At 41.8% G+C, this 19758-nt stretch overlaps 1 protein-coding gene across 6 annotated transcripts in view; it reads right to left on the bottom strand.

Annotated features, from left to right (window-relative positions):
• The window catches only part of fxr1 (FMR1 autosomal homolog 1), a 56373-nt gene that overhangs the window by 3871 nt on the left and 32744 nt on the right, over positions 1 to 19758 (bottom strand). The window contains exons 10-17 of one of the 6 annotated variants that reach the window (XM_072914713.1): positions 14075 to 14184; positions 13873 to 13968; positions 9228 to 9456; positions 5814 to 5907; positions 5545 to 5648; positions 3889 to 4089; positions 3615 to 3692; positions 1837 to 1919 (exon numbers count right to left, since the gene is read on the bottom strand). In XM_072914713.1, coding sequence (XP_072770814.1) covers positions 1837 to 1919; positions 3615 to 3692; positions 3889 to 4089; positions 5545 to 5648; positions 5814 to 5907; positions 9228 to 9456; positions 13873 to 13968; positions 14075 to 14184 — 995 coding nt within the window. Of the gene's footprint in view, positions 1 to 1836; positions 1920 to 3614; positions 3693 to 3888; positions 4093 to 5544; positions 5649 to 5813; positions 5908 to 9227; positions 9457 to 13872; positions 13969 to 14074; positions 14185 to 19758 lie in introns of all 6 variants that reach the window. The other 5 variants (XM_061975532.2, XM_061975533.2, XM_061975530.2 and 2 more) reach the window with 5 other exon arrangements.

Raw genomic sequence — 19758 nt, 5'->3', positions numbered from 1 at the left:
TATCACTGCAACCGTAATAGGTTGATGAAAACCGTACTAATTACGGGAAAACCGGAGTAGTTGGCAGGTATGCACGTCACATACCGTCACGTCATACGTCACATACGTATACGCCCTCGCGCAGCAAAGAGGTAGCAGCATGGCTAACGTTAGCTGTGATAATAGCGGTAATACGAGAGAAAGAAGGTGCGAATCTGGTAACAAATGAAGGAATAATTAATTCCCCCAAAAAACAGCAGGGGGTCCATCGTCTGGCGGTGGTTTGGCTTCAAGTGGGAATATGTCGAACAGACAACCGTAATTTGTCAAGTGTGAGGCGAAAGCGTTGCTATAAAAAGTAGCATAACTGCTAATATGTAGCATCGTTTTAAAAGTCACCTGCTAGAGAATGAACAGTGCTTACTCCGCATGTCAACATCTCCGTTTGGTGCCACACGCCCACACCATCAAAATGCAGAGGCAAACATTTCCAGATCAACACCGTATGAAAAAAATAGGGATTTTTTTAGTTGTGATTTCCTTCTCTGCATGAAAGTTTTAAAGTAGCATATACAGGACTGTGTCAGAAAATTTGAATATTGTGATAGTCCTTTATTTTCTGTAATGCAACTAAAAACATGGAAATGTCATACATGCTGGATTCATTACACATCACCTGAAATATTGCAAGCCTTTTATTATTTTAATATTGCTGATTATGGCATACAGCTTAAGAAAACTCAAAAATCCTATCTCAAAAAATTAGAATATTTCCTCAGACCTAGTAAAAAAAAAAGATTTATAACAGCAAAACAAAATCAAACATTTGAAAATGTCAATTAATGCACTCAGTACTTGGTTGGGAATCCTTTTGCACGGATTACTGGATCAATGCGGCGTGGCATGGACGTAATCAGCCTGTGGCATTGCTGAGGTGTCATGGATGCCCAGGATGCTTCAATAGCGGCCTTTAGCTCATTTGTATTATTGGGTCTGGTGTCTTTCAGTTTCTTCTTCACAATACCCCACAAATTCTCTATGGGGTTCAGGTCAGGGGAGTTGGCAGGCCAATCGAAGACAGTAATGCCATGGTCAGTACACCAGTTACTGGTGGTTTTGGCACTGCTGAATCATGCTGGAAAATGAAATCATCATCTCCATAGAGCTTTTCAACAGATGCAAGAGAAAGCATGACCTGCCCAAGCTCCAGGGTCCTTTACCTTTTTACCATGAATTGATTAACGTGGACCCCGACTTAAACAAGTTGAAAAACTTATTCGGGTGTTACCATTTAGTGGTCAATTGTACGGAATATGTACTGTACTGTGCAATCTACTAATAAAAGTTTCAATCAATCAAAAAAAACCTTTTCTTTGAACTGTTTTACGACCTTTTCTTTGAACTGTTTTGTAATCAAAGGCGATGGCTGTTTACGACCCCCGCCCCTTTAGAAACAGCTGTTGCCATGTAATCAGGGAAAGTCCAAATAAAAGAGGAGGCGTACAATCTTTCGTCAGAGCGTGAACACTGTACAAGGGTACAGGTGTATGCGTTTCTCCTCATTGAGCCAAATTTAATTCAGTCTCTGTTTAATAGATGTCATCAGTGTTTGAACCTGACAAATACAGTTATCATAATCAGCTAAATCTGAAATGTTACATAAAAAATTATAGATTTTGTCATTAAAAGAATGTATAGTATAACCAGACACAGAAAAGTACCAGTAATTGGTACTGTATCGATTAAAATGTGAAAGGTACACATCGACAGGTACACTCAACAAAACACCTTTATTCAATGAAGATTAGTGGTTTGTAAAAGTTTTCTTCAAAAAGGAAAGAATGACTAAGCACAAACCTCATCCGTGTTTTTCTTAGTGTCCGTGGTCGTGATCAGTCTGCTCTGAGAGTCAGCTCGGGACATGAAGTCAGCCACTGTCACTGCAAGGATCATAGATCAGATTCATGCATTTTAGCATGAAAGCAGAAACAGGTAAGATGACATGTTTAAAGGGGTCACTTTCTTGAAGGGTTAGTGACGGTCATAAACAAACAAAACAATCATAACCGCTTCTATCAATCAACCTGGTTTACATGAATATTAGTTAGCTAGTCCAAAATGCGGCTGTTGGTCTTTTTAACCTTTAGGGTTAAAATGTTTGTCCTTTCAGTAAATATATTTTGGCCACAATTTTTGTTGTGTTCCTCCATTATGCATGATTTTTCAAACTACTACTATAATTAATTAATATATAATATTTAAGAGAGAAAATTATTATTCGTATTTTCCGCACTATTAGCCGCACCTAAAAACCACAAATTTACTCAAAAGCTGACAGTGCGGCTTATAACCCGGTGCGCTTTATATATGGATTAATATTAAGATTCATTTTCATAAAGTTTCGGTCTCGCAACTACGGTAAACAGCCGCCATCTTTTTTCCCCGTAGAAGAGGAAGTGCTTCTTCTTCTACGCAAGCAACCGCCAAGGTAAGCACCCGCCCCCATAGAACAGGAAGCGCTTCTTCTTCTACTGTAAGCAACCACCCGCCCGCATAGAAGAAGAAGAAGCGCGCGGATATTAAGTTTCATTTCCTTTGTGTGTTTACATCTGTAAAGACCACAAAATGGCTCCTACTAAGCGACAGGTTTCCGGTTCATGAAAAGACGCAATCTCTCCATCCGCACACGGACTACTATTTCACAGCAACTGCCTAAAGACTTTCAAGAAAAGCTGGCTACTTTCCGTGCATATTGTAAAAACAAGATACCGTAGCTGAAAAAAAGATCCGGCCAGAGAACATTATCAACATGGACGAGGTTCCACTGACTTTTGATATTCCTGTGAACCGCACTGTGGATACAACGGGAGCACGTACGGTGAATATTCGCACCACAGGGAATGAGAAGTCATCCTTCACTGTGGTTCTAGCTTGCCATGCTAATGGCCAGAAACTTCCACCCATGGTGATATTCAAAAGGAAGACCTTGCCAAAAGAGACCTTTCCAGCCGGCGTCATCATAAAAGCTAACTCGAAGGGATGGATGGATGGATGAAGAAAAGATGAGCGAGTGGTTAAGGTAAGTTTACGCGAAGAGGCCGGGTGGCTTTTTTCACGCAGCTCCGTCCATGTTGATATACGACTCCATGCGCGCCCACATCACGCTGGTTTTTAATATATTATTAAAGTTTGACTGACCTATCTGACTGTTTTTTTGACATTCCTTTAGCGCAGTTAGATGCGGCTTACAACACGGGGCGGCTTATAGGTGGACAAAGTTTTGAAATATGCCGTTCATTGAAGGCGCGGCTTATAACCCAGGGCGCCTTATGGTGCGGAAAATACGGTACAACAGAGGGTCGGTAAATGTCTAACCTTAGTCGTTAATTACTAAATAAGGTCTTGCATGAGTGAAGACCAATAATCGTAAGTCTGGCAGTGCGGGTCGACAATGGAGACAACTTACACAGCAAACACATGCACGTGGTTAGAAGAAGAAAACACCACATCAAACCATTTTAAGACTATTAGAATTTGGTCAAAAAATATGATTTAGTCAAAAGCTAAAATATGTTGACACATCACCCAAAGACTTCCGGTGCAAAAGGCGATGGATACGAGAAATCCCCAGTTACCTGGCTGCCTCTCTTCAGGCAAGCGAATACGACGTCGTCTACTACGGTTACGGCGTTGAGGTTGCGCCTCAGAGTCATCTATGGGTGTTGAAAGGAATTTGAAGCTGAACATGAATGCCTACTACACGACAACTTGTTTTTTTGCTAGTGCTGCCATCAATTATATTTAAAAAAAAAAATGCGATGTGATCAGTTTTTTCATGCCTAGTCGGACAGAAAATTCTGCTGTTTTTAACAACGTTGGTGATCTTTCCTTAATTTGTGACTTTCATACCGATTCCATTTTCACTCATTGAAGCGTTGTCAGACTCGCTCATTCCATCCATCATTGTGGTGTCCTCATCTGTTCTACGTCGTCGAGATCTTCGCCGGCGGTTGGTAAGCGAGTTAGATTCGCTGGCATCGGTGTCGGCCGTCTGGTCTGTCTCTGTGTTGGTCTCCGAGACAACAAAGGCACCGTTGTCATCCCGGGGCACTGCTGCAAAGTCAGTCATTTATTTAAACATAATACACACATCTTGCTTTTCTACCAACATGCATTCAAACCATATTTAAAGGGGAACATTATCACCAGACCTATGTAAGCGTCAATATATACCTTGATGTTGCAGAAAAAAAGACCATATATTTTTTTAACCGATTTCCGAACTCTAAATGGCTGAATTTTGGCGAATTAAACGCCTTTCTAATATTCGCTCTCGGAGCGATGACGTCACAACGTGGCGTCACATCGGGAAGCAATCCGCCATTTTCTCAAACACCGAGTCAAATCAGCTCTGTTATTTTCCGTTTTTTTGACTGTTTTCCGTACCTTGGAGACATCATGCCTCGTCGGTGTGTTGTCGGAGGGTGTAACAACACGAACAGGGACGGATTCAAGTTGCACCAGTGGCCCAAAGATGCGAAAGTGGCAAGAAATTGGACGTTTGTTCCGCACACTTTACCGACGAAAGCTATGCTACGACAGAGATGGCAAGAATGTGTGGATATCCTGCGACACTCAAAGCAGATGCATTTCCAACGATAAAGTCAAAGAAATCTGCCGCCAGGCCCCCATTGAATCTGCCGGAGTGTGTGAGCAATTCAGGGACAAAGGACCTCGGTAGCACGGCAAGCAATGGCGGCAGTTTGTTCCCGCAGACGAGCGAGCTAAACCCCCTGGATGTCTTGGCTCACACCGTCCCTTATGCCACCGAAGATGATCAAGAGAAGAATATCGACCCTAGCTTCCCTGGCCTGCTGACATCAACTCCAAAACTGGACAGATCAGCTTTCAGGAAAAGAGCACGGATGAGGGTATGTCTACAGAATATATTAATTGATGAAAATTGGGCTGTCTGCACTCTCAAAGTGCATGTTGTTGCCAAATGTATTTCATATGCTGTAAACCTAGTTCATAGTTGTTAGTTTCCTTTAATGCCAAACAAACACATACCAATCGTTGGTTAGAAGGCGATCGCCGAATTCGTCCTCGCTTTCTCCCGTGTCGCTGGCTGTCGTGTCGTTTTCGCTTGCATACGGTTCAAACCGGTATGGCTCAATAGCTTCAGTTTCTTCTTCAATTTCGTTTTCGCTACCTGCCTCCACACTACAACCATCCGTTTCAATACATTCGTAATCTGTTGAATCGCTTAAACCGCTGAAATCCGAGTCTGAATCCGAGCTAATGTCGCGATTTCTTGCTGTTCTTTCCGCCATGTTTGTTTGTGTTGGCTTCACTATGTGACGTCACAGGAAAATGGACGGGTGTTTATAACGATGGTTAAAATCAGGCACTTTGAAGCTTTTTTTTTTTTAGGGATATTGCGTGATGGGTAAAATTTTGAAAAAAACTTCGCAAAATATAATAAGCCACTGGGAACTGATTTGTAATGGTTTTAACCATTCTGAAATTGTGATAATGTTCCCCTTTAAAAGCGTATTCATTCACCTGAGCTGTTACTGTATCCTCCTCTTCCTCGTCCCCCTCGTCCTCTGCCAGGTCCTGGCCGCCTGCGACCATCTCTTTGTGGACGTGGGCCTCTTTCCCTTTCCCTGTAAGTCAGTCAGCCAATACATCCGTCAAACCAAAGCTTACATGTGATCAAAACAAATACAGTATGGTACAGAACATTTGGTAATAAACTCAGACACCTGACTAAAGACCATATTTCACAAAGAATACCAAAAGAGCCCTTTGCACCGTATAATTTCTCTTACCTATTCTGATCCTCCCCAGCCAAAGACCAGTCACTGAGCTCATCTCGACGCTCAGAGTCAGTCTCAGAGGCGTTGGACTGCTCAGAGTTGGTGCCTGGCAGAATCATAAAGAGACACCAAATGAAAACAGTAGATTTCATACAGCAAAATGAGTACATACAGGGTCTCTTTAGGTTTCAACAAGTCAAATTTAAGACTTTCTAACATCATAATTAATCATATCTAAGAGCATTTTACACCAATACTGACAAAAAAGTCATGACTAGAGATGTCCGATAATATCGGACTGCCGATAAATGCTTTAAAATGTAATATCGGAAATTATCGGTATCAAAAAGTAAAATTTATGACTAAAACGCCGCTGTACGGAGTGGTACTGACCGGCAATAAACCTTAAAGGCACTGCCTTTGCGAGCCGGCCCAATCAGATAATATCTACGGCTTTTCACACACACAAGTGAATGCAATACATACTTGATCAAAAGCCATACAGGTCACACTGAGGGTAGCTGTATAAACAACTTTAACACTGTTACAAATATGCGCCACACTGTGACCCCACACCAAACAAGAATGACAAACATTTCGGGAGAACATCCGCACCGTAACACAACATAAACACAACAGAACAAATACCCAGAACCCCTTGCAGCACTAACTCTTCCGGGACGCTACAATATACACCCCCCGCTACCTCCTACACGTCCCCACACCTCAACCCCGCCCACCTCAACCTCCTCATGCTCTCTCAGGGAGAGCATGTCCCAAATTCCAAGCTGCTGTTTTAAAGCATGTTTAAAAAAAAGAATGCACTTTGTGACTTCAATAATAAATATGGCAGTTGGCATTTTTTTTCCATAACTTGAGTTGGTTTATTTTGGAAAACCTTGTTACATTGTTTAATACATCCAGCGGGGCATCACAACAAAATTAGGCATAATAATGTGTTAATTCCACGACTGTATATATCGGCATCGGTTGAAATCGGAATCGGTAATTAAGAGTTGGACAATATCGGATATCGGCAAAAAAGCCGCTATTGGACATCTCTAGTATATAGTGCTGGTATGTGCGTTGTACAAAACAACAACGGTTTGGCAAAGGACCCCCGAAAATGGCACCTACGAAGAGACAAGCGTACGAAGCACAGTTCAAACTGCAAGGTATCAGTTATGCGGAGGAACACGGAAATCGAGCATCCGCGAGAGAATTCAAGATCAGTTGCGAGCGTCATGGGAGCGATGGATGACAGATGGCGAACACAGCTTTACGAAAACTGGGAGGCAGCGAGTTAAGCCACAATTTGTGAATGGATCGTGGATGCTTGGACTAACGTGTCTCCTTGCACTGTTATTTGAGCTTTCCCAAAAACTACAATTTCCTGTGGAGCCCCACAGCAACGAGACTGACTCTAAAAATGCCGAGAGGGAATCTGGCGTGTTTCATGGAGAACTTTCCCAGTTGTTCATTTCGGACACAGAATGAGGACTTTGATGGATTTGTGGATGAGGATTGACCAAAAAATAATGTGAGTACATTGTTAAATACTTCAATGAAGTACAGCCGAACTCAGCTTTGCTCCTGCTGCCTTTTTAAAACGGTGTGCATGCATGCTACCGTATGTTTTAAACTAGCGTATAATTTACCATGCCAGCACCCCAAAATACGGTGCGCCTTATTTATGCGTTAAATACAGAAATAGCACCCGAAACTAAGACTGCGCCTTTTAATATGGTCACGAAAATACGTTAAGTGTTTTGAGTTAGGAGAGCTGTTATCGAACCAGTTGAGCTCATGAGTTGTGATTAGGGATGTCCCGATCCGATATCGGATCGGCCGCCGATATTTGAAAAAAAATGCGTATCGGCAAGGCATGGGAAAATGCCGATCCAGATCCAGTTTTAGAAAAAAACGCCGGTCCGTGTTTTCCAACGCACCGATTTAAATAATACATTCCACTTTTCTGCTGCTCCCTAATTTCCGTTCCGCATTTTCCAGCACACCTTCAACACATCCACAGGTCTGTGGATTCTCACGCAGTTCCTTTTAGCTGCTGGCATTACACGACAGGCTCTTCTCACTCTTTCCTGTGTCTCCCTCTCACAGACAGCAAGCGCACCTTCTTACACACGTCACATATTGTCACGTCATACGACACATACTGTCACGTCATACGTCACATACGTATACGCCCTCCCCGAGCAGAGAGGTAGCAGCATGGCTAACGTTAGCTGTGATGCTAGCGCAGCCGTGCAAGCAACCTTCCCTGTTCAAGCGTCCTCTGCGCACGGCAAATATATGCCACGCACAAAATCAAATTAAAAAAATAAGCGCATAACAATTTTCGACACGGACACGACAGAGAAAACAGTTTTCGTCATCTTTGTTCAAATATTGTGACGTCTGTCGAGACGCTTATCTCCGTTCGGTGCCACACGTCCACACCATCAAAATGCCGAGGCAAACATTTCCACATCAACACCGTATGAAAAAAATAGTGATTTTTTTAGTTGTGATTTCCTTCTCTGCATGAAAGTTTAAAAGTAGCATATATTAATGCAGTATGAAGAAGAATGTTTTAATGTAGACACATAGAATCATCATACTGATGTGATTATATGCATCAAGTGTTCATTCAAGGCTAAGGCAAAATATCGAGATATATATCGTGTATCGCAATATGGCCTTAAAATATCGCAATATTAAAAAAAAAGGCCATATCGCCCAGCCCTAGTTCAATGATGCCATTTTTGTTTGTTATGTATAATTTTGTCTATTTTGTGTTTATCTTTGAATAAACAGGTCAGTTTCTTGTTACCAACCATTGTGTATTATTCAAACTCCCCTAATTCAGCTGGCTAGTTGTTATCAAGAGTACTAAAACCCTTTTCAACATGATTCTGACAACTAAGTAGGCTAAATAACTTTAAACTTTAATACATGCTCGGATAGGCCAGTATCGGAAGTGCAAAAACAAAATCGGTATCGGATCGGAAGTACAAAAACCTGGATCGGGACATCTCTAGTTGTGATACCATTGCACAGCATTGAGCAGTTTATTGTTGTGCATGTTTCGACAAGTTTGAATTTTTAACATTGGTAAGTTATCCATCTATTTTCTACAACACCTCAGAGTCAATGGGAAGTTTGTGCCTATCCTAGAGTCTGAAGATTGGAGATGACATACTTGATTGATCAAAAGGCAATTACTGGACTCAAACTCACATTCTAGAAACCAAGAGTAGTTGGGTAAATCTCATGCAAGTACAGGTAGGACATAGACGAGACTCCTTCTACATGAATCTAAATGAACTGTCGTGTGTATGAACTGATAAGCAATTACAAGAAACGGGGACAAAAAGCTGTATTACCCACATAAGAGACGCGGACTATGGAAGTAAGTTGGGTGCTTACCGTATCCTGTGCTGTAGTTGTGGCCCCTGCGTCCACGGCCCCGATTGTTGTAGGAACGACCGACATGTGGCGTTGAAGATGAAGCATTGGCACTGCCATCCGTGTTATTTCCCCTTCCTCCTCGCTCCGCCCGCTCCCCTTTTTCCCTGTCTGCTGTTCGATGGCCCTGAGTGAGCTGACGCAACTGTTCATCAATCTGCATCCGTTCAAGACGAAGCTGTTCAACCTCCTAGTTGGATGAATACAAATACAACAAAAAGGTAAAATAGAGGAAAAAGGAGTACAACAAACTGAGAACTGACGACCCTAAATACATTTTCAATTTCGAATTGGATATCAAGCAAAACATGAGGGAACTATTTTTTACATGCATACTCATCATACACACATCTACACATCTTGTTTGCCATGAGCGACTTATTCTCAACTGTGCTAGGTTGCATCCCTGTGCAATGTCCACTATCTGTCTCAGCTCTTCCTCTGTGCAAGAAGCTCCATCATGTCCTACACATACAGTGAAAAACCAACACACCAACAGCACAGACATGCACATAGCACAAGACAAACATATACAGTTCAGTGTTTCCCACAGGACAGGCATCTATTTGTGGTGGTGTGGGCGGGGGGTGGCGGCGGCAGCGGCGATGACCAAGAAGAACGCGGAGTTGGAATATAATTACAACATTTTATGTACATATTTATATACAGATTTGAACAATTAGTGATTCACTGAAATATATTTATTAATTGTGGTTCTTACAAAAAATATATCTTATAAAATATAAAAGCTAAAATGTCTCTTAAAGCTCTGCCCCTTTAATTAGTGAATACTAAATAATTTAACTTTAGCCTACTACTACAACCATATTATTTACCAGCAACATGAAGTGAAACAGAGGCAGAGGTGTCCTGCCACAGTCAGTCAACCTTCTCCTCCTCCTCCTGCTGCTGCTGAACAGGTCGCACCTGTGGTCCGGACTGTAGGCCTACCTCCTCTCCAAGTCGAGCCCTTTTCGGCCGTTGAAAATATTTTTCTATACTCATCTGTGTGAAGGAGTGAACATCCAACATTAGAATTTATTACTAACGAGCACAACCGCTCTATGTACAGTGCCGTCTAACCTTAAGCGGAAGCAGCTCAACACATGCAGGGTTCAACGTTAAGGTTTTTTTCTACTTGCCCGACTTCTCAAATCTACTTGCCCCAATATTTTTACTTGTCCTGCCTAGGTTTTTTTCTGGCTGTGTAGTGCTCATGGCTTATATCTTACTAAAATTCTTCCCGTTGACTATTTACAACACTACACAGTATTTATTATTATTATTATTATTATCTATAATTACATTTAAATGGCATTGCATACATGTAAAATTAAATGCTATTTCACATTATTTGACCAGTAGCAGTTACACTCATCTGAACAGGTCAGCCACCTGTTTAAAGCCCGATCACAGTTGAAATCTTGAAATGAAGGGCCTTTAATGGCCAAAACATTAACCTGGACAACATTTTAACAGCTGGTTGGCTCAGATTGTATTCTTTTCATTGCATTCACATGCTGCAGTGGACAGTGGACAATTTAGCTTCAGTCCACGTGTGTTTATTGACAACAGGGTTATAACCTGGACACGTTAGCTCGTCGGTATGAAAACAGGTGATTGTTACTACGTGCGTCTGCCCCGGCCCCCGAGTCAAACAGCGGCGGTGTTAATGAAGCAGCATCAGGCTGCTCACCGTAAGTGAAACGCTCGGTGAAATCGCGGATTAACGTTAAATATATGACGAGCCGCGAGCGATGCAGCTATAACCTATCTACCTATAACCTGTATTACCCTCGTATTTTGATCCCGTCCGTCCGTCCCTCTTCTTCTTCTTCTTCTTCTGGCCCACCAGGTGAATTAAGTGCTATTGGCGGAGTTACAATGCATAGTAGGCTACCGCCACCTACTGCACCGGAGTTGTAACTACAAGCAACATTCACAGAAAGTCCCATTGCTTTTATGAGCGGTCGAGCGAGTCAAAAGCCGAAAAATCCATTTGTGGCGGACGGAATTCTTTCGTGGCGGGCCGCCACAAATAAATGAATGTGTGGGAAACACTGCAGTTGTGTTCAGAATAATAGCAGTTTGGTTAGAAAAGTCAATACAGTGTTCCCTCGCCACTTCGCGGTTCTTTTACTGCTGTTATTATCTTGAACAGGATAATAACAGCTAAAAACAACCAAGAATGGCTAAGAACAAAACAACATGCACTACTTTGCTGAAGTGGTCTTTAATAAAAACTCATCGGAGGGAGCTAAAACATGCAGTCACAAGAAGGCCCTATTCAACTCTGAGACAGATGGAGCACTTTGCTTGTGAGGAGTGAGCTAAAATAGCTGTGGACAGGTGCAGTCTCATTAAAAGATTACAGTTTGAACGATTGCAGTGATTGTCTCAAAAGGTTTAACTTAAAGGGTCCGTTCATTTTTGTCCAGTCAGTTTCATTAGTTTGTTTTAAAAACAAATACTGTTAGAACAATGTCTGCTTTACATTAATGTTATGATTAGTTTTGTCAATTTCAAGTAATTTCAGTGACCAGTGTGGGTTTTCAACACTACCAAAAATCCTGCTGTCTACAGTATATTATTAGGCCCATTATTGACTTTAATTTTTAAGTGCAACTAGGGATGTCCCGATCCGATATTTGGATCGGATCGGCCGCCGATATTTGCAAAAAAATGCGTATCGGCAAGGCATGGGAAAATGCCGATCCAGATCCAGTTTAAAAAAAAACTCAGCTCTGTGTTTTCCAACGTACCTATTTAAATATTACATTCCACTTTTCTGCTGCTCCCTAATTTCCGTTCCGCATTTTCCAGCACACCTTCAATACATCGACAGGTCTGTGGATTCTCACGCAGTTGCTTTTAGCTGCTGGCATTACACGACAGGCTCTTCTCACTCTTTTCTGTGTCTGTGCTTCTCACAGACAGCAAGCGCACCTTCTTACACACGTCACATACTGTCACATCATACGTCACATACGTATACGCCCTCCCCGAGCAGAGAGGTAGCAGCATGGCTAACGTTAGCTGTGATGCTAGCGCAGCCGTGTGACCAACGTTCTCTCTAAGGTGCGCGCTTGTGCAATTGCGCACTGTTTAAACGTCCTCTGCAATTATATGCCACGCACAAAATCAAATAAAAAAATAAGCGCATAACAATTTTCGACACACGGACACGACAGAGAAAACAGTTTTCGTCATCATTGTTCAAATATAACGTCTGTCGAGTTGCTTATCTCCGTTCGGTGCCACACGTCCACACTATCAAAATGCCGAGGCAAAAATTTCCAGATCAACACCGTATGAAAAAATGTGTGATTTTTTTAGTTGTGATTTCCTTCTCTGCATGAAAGTTTAAAAGTAGCATATATTAATGCAGTATGAAGAAGAATGTTTTAATGTAGACATGCAAGCCTTGAAAGAAAATTTTGAAAATCAAGACTACATTTCCTGCAAATGGGTGCATTTCTACCCTATATTTTAACTTTAGATTTATTCTCATATCAAACTCTTTTGGCTGTCTTTTTGACACTTACATCCGGCGCCCCCCTTCACACCCTGGATTATAAATAATGTAAATAATTCAATGTGATTATCTTGTGTGATGACTGTATTATGATGATAGTATATATCTGATAGTATATATCTGTATCATGAATCAATTTAAGTGGACCCCGACTTAAACATGTTGAAAAACTTATTGGGGTGCTACCATTTAGTGGTCAATTGTACGGAATATGTACTTCACTGTGCAACCTACTAATAAAAGTCTCAATCAATCAATCAAAACACATAGAATTATCATACTGCTGTGATTATATGCATCAAGTGTTCATTCAAGGCTAAGGCAAAATATCGAGATATATATCGTGTATTGCAATATGGCCTTAAAATATCGCAATATTAAAAAAAGGCCATATCGCCCAGCCCTTGTTTCAATGATGCCATTTCTGTTTGTCATGTATAATTTTGTCTATTTTGTGTTTATCCTTGAATAAACAGGTCAGTTTCTTGTTACCATCCATTGTGTATTATTCAAACTCCCCTAATTCAGCTGGCTGGTTGTTATCAAGAATACTAAAACCCTTTTCAACATGATTCTGACAACTAAGTAGGCTAAATAACTTTAAACTTTAATACATGCTCGGATAGGCCAGTATCGGTCAGTATCGGTATCGGATCGGAAGTGCAAAAACAATATCGGTATCGGATCGGAAGTGCAAAAACCTGGATCGGGACATCCCTAAGTGCAACAACTTAATATTTTGAACATAACTTTTAACTTTTTATTAAATTGTGATTTATTGCTTAGGTATCAATCTATGTACTGTGTTTTCATTATTTTATGTGCTGTATATTATTATAGTATTTACATTCCTATACTATAACTTGCATGTCTAAAAGTTCAGTAAAAATAAAAAAGCTATTTTATTTTATTTTTTTAAACTAATTGTTTGTTTTTTTGTGACTAATCGCATGCATTAACATATTATCTTTGACATGCCAAGTTCAAATGTCAACAATTCACCTCCCCAGTGTTGCTGGGGAAACTCCAGAACACACACTCACACACATGCACGCCCAAACATGCACTTACATTGAGATAAGAGATGTGGTACTCCAACAAAACCTGAACATTTCCAATACTCTCCCTCGTACCGACAAAGGTAAAGGGGACCATTCCCTGTGTCAACAACACCAAAAAAACACAATGTACAAGTCAGTATATGGCAGTTAGGGACACTAAATCCAGTATGATAAAAGAAAAACTGCAGTAGCAGTGAGCAGAAGCAACATACTTCTTGCCGAGGTTGCTTGTTGTCTTTGTCTCCTTCTATCTTGACCCTCACCACTCCAGACTTGTCCACAAGCTCCTGAATTACTTTTCCATTCTTACCGATGACTTTACCTATGGACAAAGAGTGAAGAGGTAAATAAGTGTACCAATACATTGCATCACAGATTCCTGCATTTTAAAAACATGATTGACATGTTTTCAATAAATAAGATCTCATCGTAGTTGACCACCAGTTAGGGCTGCACACACACAACAAATTGTAATCTGTGTGGGGGGGCGTGGCCTGCGGACCTGCAGCGAAGCGGGGTGTGCCAGGACCGGTTTTGAGATTAGCGACAGGTGCGTAGATGGCACACCTGGGCTGGTTTATCTAATCACCGGTCGCTCTGTTAAAGGGCAGCAGCCGGGAAGGAGAGGGGTTGTTGATGGTGGAGAGAAAACCCGAGCACAAACGAGAGTGAGAGCGAGACAGACAGAAATGACTGAAAACGAACACAAAAAACATTTATTGCAAAATAAATCATTGTTCAGAAAGATGTACTAGTCGGTCATGTCCGTAATTGGTGGTCTGAAGAACCCGGAAGAGCAAGTCTTCCACAATCTGTAATCTGTAATGTAATTGTAACAAGTAACACTAACACATCAAAACTTAAGAGACACCTGAAATGTCAACATCGCTAAGACAGTATTTGGAAAGCCAGAGAAGACGCCGGCTGTTAAAGAAGCTGCCCAAAGCCAGTCGCAAAAAAAATGGCTAGGGATTGTTCTTATTGCTGCCTCGTTTGAAAAGTGCAAAAAAACGCTCGCCAGAGACAACCCGCAACCTGAGGGCTGCAGCTAACAAATATTTTAGTAATGAAGTATTTTGAGTAATCGGGTAAAAAGTATTTTTGCTTGGTTACAGCAAGTATAAATACATGAGTACTGTCACCGATTCTGTTCATAAATTTTATGGACAGAATTTCTAGGCGTTGAGGGGATCCGGTTTTGTGGCTGCAGGATTAGGTCTCTGCTTTTTGCAGATGATGTGGTCCTGATGGCTTCATCTGGCCAGGATCTTCAGCTCTCGCTGGATCTGTTCGCAGCCGAGTGTGAAGCGACTGGGATGGGAATCAGCACCTCCAAGTCCGAGTCCATGGTTCTCGCCCAGAAAAGGGTGGAGTGCCATCTCCGGGTTGGGGAGGAGATCTTGCCCCAAGTGGAGGAGTTCAAGTACCTCGGAGTCTTGTTCACGAGTGAGGGAAGAGTGGATCGTGAGATCGACAGGCGGATCGGTGCGGCGTTTTCAGTAATGCGGACGCTGTATCGATCCGTTGTGGTGAAGAAGGAGCTGAGCCGGAAGGCAAAGCTCTCAATTTACCGGTCGATCTACGTTCCCATCCTCACCTATGGTCATGAGCTTTGGGTTATGACCGAAAGGACAAGATCATGGGTACAAGCGGGCGAAATGAGTTTCCTCCGCCGGGTGGCGGGGCTCTCCCTTAGAGATAGGGTGAGAAGCTCTGTCATCCGGGGGGAGCTCAAAGTAAAGCCGCTGCTCCTCCACATCGAGAGGCGCCAGATGCGGTGGGCATCTGGTCAGGATGCCACACCTAGGGAGGTGTTTAGGGCACGTCCGACCGGTAGGAGGCCACGAGGGAGACTCAGGACACGTTGGGAAGACTATGTCTCCCGGCTGGCCTGGGAGCGCCTCGGGATCCCCCGGGAGGAGCTGGACGAAGTGGCTGGGGAGAGGGAAGTCTGGGCTTCCCTGCTTAGGCTGCTGCCCCCACGACCCGACCTCGGATAAGCGGAAGAAGATGGATGGATGGATGGATGGATGGATAAATACATGAGAAAAAAATCTCCCATTTCACTTGATAATAAACGACAAGTTAGTTTCATTTTGAAATTACTAAGACTAAATGACATTACAATATGTTCATGGCTGTGCATTTATGAACCGTAAACTTAAGACTGGTTGACTAGAACAGTGTTTTTCAACCTTTTTTGAGCCAAAGCACATTTTATGCGTTGAAAAAATGCGGAGGCACACCACCAGCAGAAATCGTTAAAAAACGAAACTCAGTTGACAGTAAAAAATCGTTGTCGCAATTGTTGGATATGACTTTAAACCATAACCATCAATATAGCTCTTGTCTCAAAGTAGGTGTACTGTCACCACCTGTCACATCACCCCCTGACTCATTTTGAGTTTTTTGCTGTTTTCCTGTGTGTAGTGTTTTAGTTCTTGTCTTGCGCTCCTATTTTGGTGGCTTTTTCTCTTTTTTTGGTATTTTCCTGTAGCAGTTTCATGTCTTCCTTTGAACAATATTTCCCGCATCTACACTGTTTTAGCAATCAAGAATATTTCAGTTGTTTTTATCCTTCTTTGTGGGGACATTGTTGATTGTCATGTCACGTTCGGATGTACATTGTGGACGCCGTCTTTGCTCCCCAGTAAGTCTTTGCTGTCGTCCAGCATTCTGTTTTTGTTTACTTTGTAGAATGTTCAGTTTTAGTTTCGTTCTGCATAGCCTTCCCGAAGCTTCAATGCTTTTTCTTAGGGGCACTCACCTTTTGTTTATTTTTGGTTTAAGCCGTAGACACCTTTTTACCTCCACGCTGCCTCCCGCAGTTTCCGACATCTACAAAGCAATTAGCTACCGGCTGCCACCTACTGATATGGAAGAGTATTACACGGTTACTCTGCCGAGCTCTAGACAGCACCAACACTCAACAACATATAATTTGCAGACTATAATTACTGGTTTGCAAAAAAGATTTTTTTACCCAAATAGGTGAAATTAGATAATCTCCCACGGCACACCAGACTGTATCTCACGGCACAGTGGTTGAAAAACACTGGACTAGAATTAAGACACATTTTTGTTTTAAGATTGTGAGTTTTTGCAGTGTTTAAACTAAAATGAAGACTACTACTGCAGTGAAGCACATTAGACATCATTGTTACTTGATATTTTATCCATCAACCAATAATGAGACACAAACTTCCTTGTTCCATTACACAGTATTGTCTACTCCAAATGACAAGCTACTGATTAGTTACCGGGTAGTTAAAATGTTATTTTCCATCTCTTTAACTCAAAGCACTGTTGTGACATCCTCTTGTCATTTATAATGAAATAAGATAATAAAAAGGATGACGAAATGTTATAGATTTTAAGACAAATCTTTGTGTCTTTATTCATTGTTAGAACAGACATTTCAGCTTTTTCTCATTACATTATACCTTTTAAATAGATGTTTTCCATTTTTGTTGTGTTTTGTGTTATTTTATTTCTAAAATGTGCCACGGACCCTTAAAAAGATCAAGGTTTCACAATTGGCCCCAGGTCAATACTTTGAACACCACTAGTTTATGTCCTTCATCATGAAACAATGGAAACATTTCTTCAAGCATGTTACAAGCAAGGTTTCACACTATTGGAGGTTTTCGCTCTAAATGCACAATGAAGGTAATGCACAGTTGCAGACTCTCTGGGCTTGTGGAGGCAGATGTTGCTCACACAGCCAATACTTCGTCTTTCGTGATGGCTTGTATTTCGTATATATATATATCCGAAACAGTCTGCTGCCGCAAAAAAGCTAAGTACTATCTTTCTATCTGAGTGCTTATAATCGTTTTAAAACGTTCTTTGTCCCTTCTCAAACATATTTAGTAGTCTTATCAAACTTACAAAGCACCCAATCTCTGTCTCACCGCCTCTCTCTCAGCCAGCTAGCTGCTAAGCTAACAAAGCTAAACTAGCCGCGGTCCAGATTAGTCTCGCTTAACAAGTGGCCGGCTAGTTTTTGTAGAGAACAGGGAATAACGTTTATTGATAATTGGCCCTCTTTCTGGGGCAAACCGGGCTTGCTGAGGAGGGACCACCTTCACCCCAACCAGGGAGGCGTCATCACTCTTTCCAAAATTCTAGACTACTATTTGAGTCAAGCTTGACTAACTACACTAGAGCAAGCTCGGATACAGGCAATTCCAGTGTCTGCTAGCCCGGGTGTGGAGTCTGTTAAGCTGGAACTAACCAACGCCAGGCTAGAAAATTCCTGCACACATAGCATTTCTCGTAGAATAATACATAACTCACATGTTTTTTTCTGTAGTGACTGTGCCGGATGTGAACATGCATTCACTGAGGTGGCAAATTATGACACGTTAAATCTATCACAGCACCAAGCAAATAATCTCAAGATCTGCATCATATCAATTCCTCGATGTGATCGAAATTATTTAGGACGCACTACACAAAATAAATGTGCCGTTATTATTATCACTACTACGAATACCATTAACAAAAATGCCTCAAAACAGCCCACTACCCATAATATGGGCTTTTTAAACATCAGATCATTGTCTCCCAAATCGTTTAGTTAATGAGGTCACTAGAGACAACAATCTTAATGTCATTGGTCTCAGCGAAACCTGGCTAAAACCAGATGAATTTTTCCCGCTTAACGAGGCATCTCCTCCTAACTATACGAGTGCACATATTGCCCGTACCCTTAAAAAGAGTGGAGGGGTCGCACTAATATCCAATGGAAACCTTAACCTTAACCCTAACCTAAGTAATAAATATAAATCATTTGAGGAGCTTACTATGAGGTCTGTCACACCGCTACCTCTCTGTCTGGCTGTTATCTATCACCCCCCTGGGACTTTATCAGTGAATTTTTAGAGTTTGTCGCTGATCTAGTGACGCACGCAGATAATATAAGGTTTTAACATCCATATGCGTCGTACCTTCCGTGTGTGGCGCGCCAGACTATAATTAACAGCTGTGGTCTAACACAAATAATAAATGAACCCACGCATTGCAACGGTAATACGATAGACCTAGTCCTTGTCTGGGGTGTCACCACCTCCAACGTTATGGTACTCTCGTACACTAAAGTAATGTCCGATCATTCCTGAGAAAATTTGGAGAGCTGACTCATTGTCAACAAGCTACTAATAACCAATGCTTTAGCAGCCGCGACATTAATGCTGTCACAACTACGACTCTTGCTGGCTCTACGCCTTCGGTGATGGCACCAATCCCAAATTATGTGGGCTCTGTCAATAACCTCACTAACAACTTTAACGATGCCCAGCGCTACACCATTGATAGTATAGCACTGCTAAAGCTAAAAAAGGCCCCTAAAAGGCACACCTCCCGGTTTGAGGAAGAAATCAAAGCTCTTAAACTATCATGTAGAAAGCTGGAACGCAAATGGCGCGTGACTAAACTTGAGGTTTTCCGTCAAGCTTGGGGTGATAGTTATAAACACTCACTTATCTTAGCTAAAACTAATAACTTGTCCAATCTCATTCGCCTCAACAAAAACCATCATAAATATTTGTTCAGTACAGTACCATCGCTAACCCAACAAGGGACTCACCCCAGTAGCTCTGCCTACTCGGCTGATGACTTTATGAAATTCTTTACGAAGAAAATTGAACTCAGTAGAAAGGAGATTAAAGATAACGCGTCCCGGCTCCAGCTGGGTTCTATTAACGCAGACACGAATGTATGTACGACGGATATGGCCCTCCAAAATAATCTCTCTCTTTTTTGAAGAAATAACATTAGAGGAACTCCTGCGACTTGGGACAAAACAAACAACATGTTTACCTGACCCACTTCCTGTGGAACTTATCAAGGAGCTGGGCACATTCAAAACAGCGGTTGTTCATCCTCTGCTCAA

Source organism: Nerophis lumbriciformis, linkage group LG14, assembly GCF_033978685.3.
Source record: "Nerophis lumbriciformis linkage group LG14, RoL_Nlum_v2.1, whole genome shotgun sequence".
Lineage (NCBI taxonomy): Eukaryota > Metazoa > Chordata > Actinopteri > Syngnathiformes > Syngnathidae > Nerophis > Nerophis lumbriciformis.
Note: the sequence above shows the minus strand (reverse complement) of the source record. Positions and strands in the feature narration are given on the sequence as shown.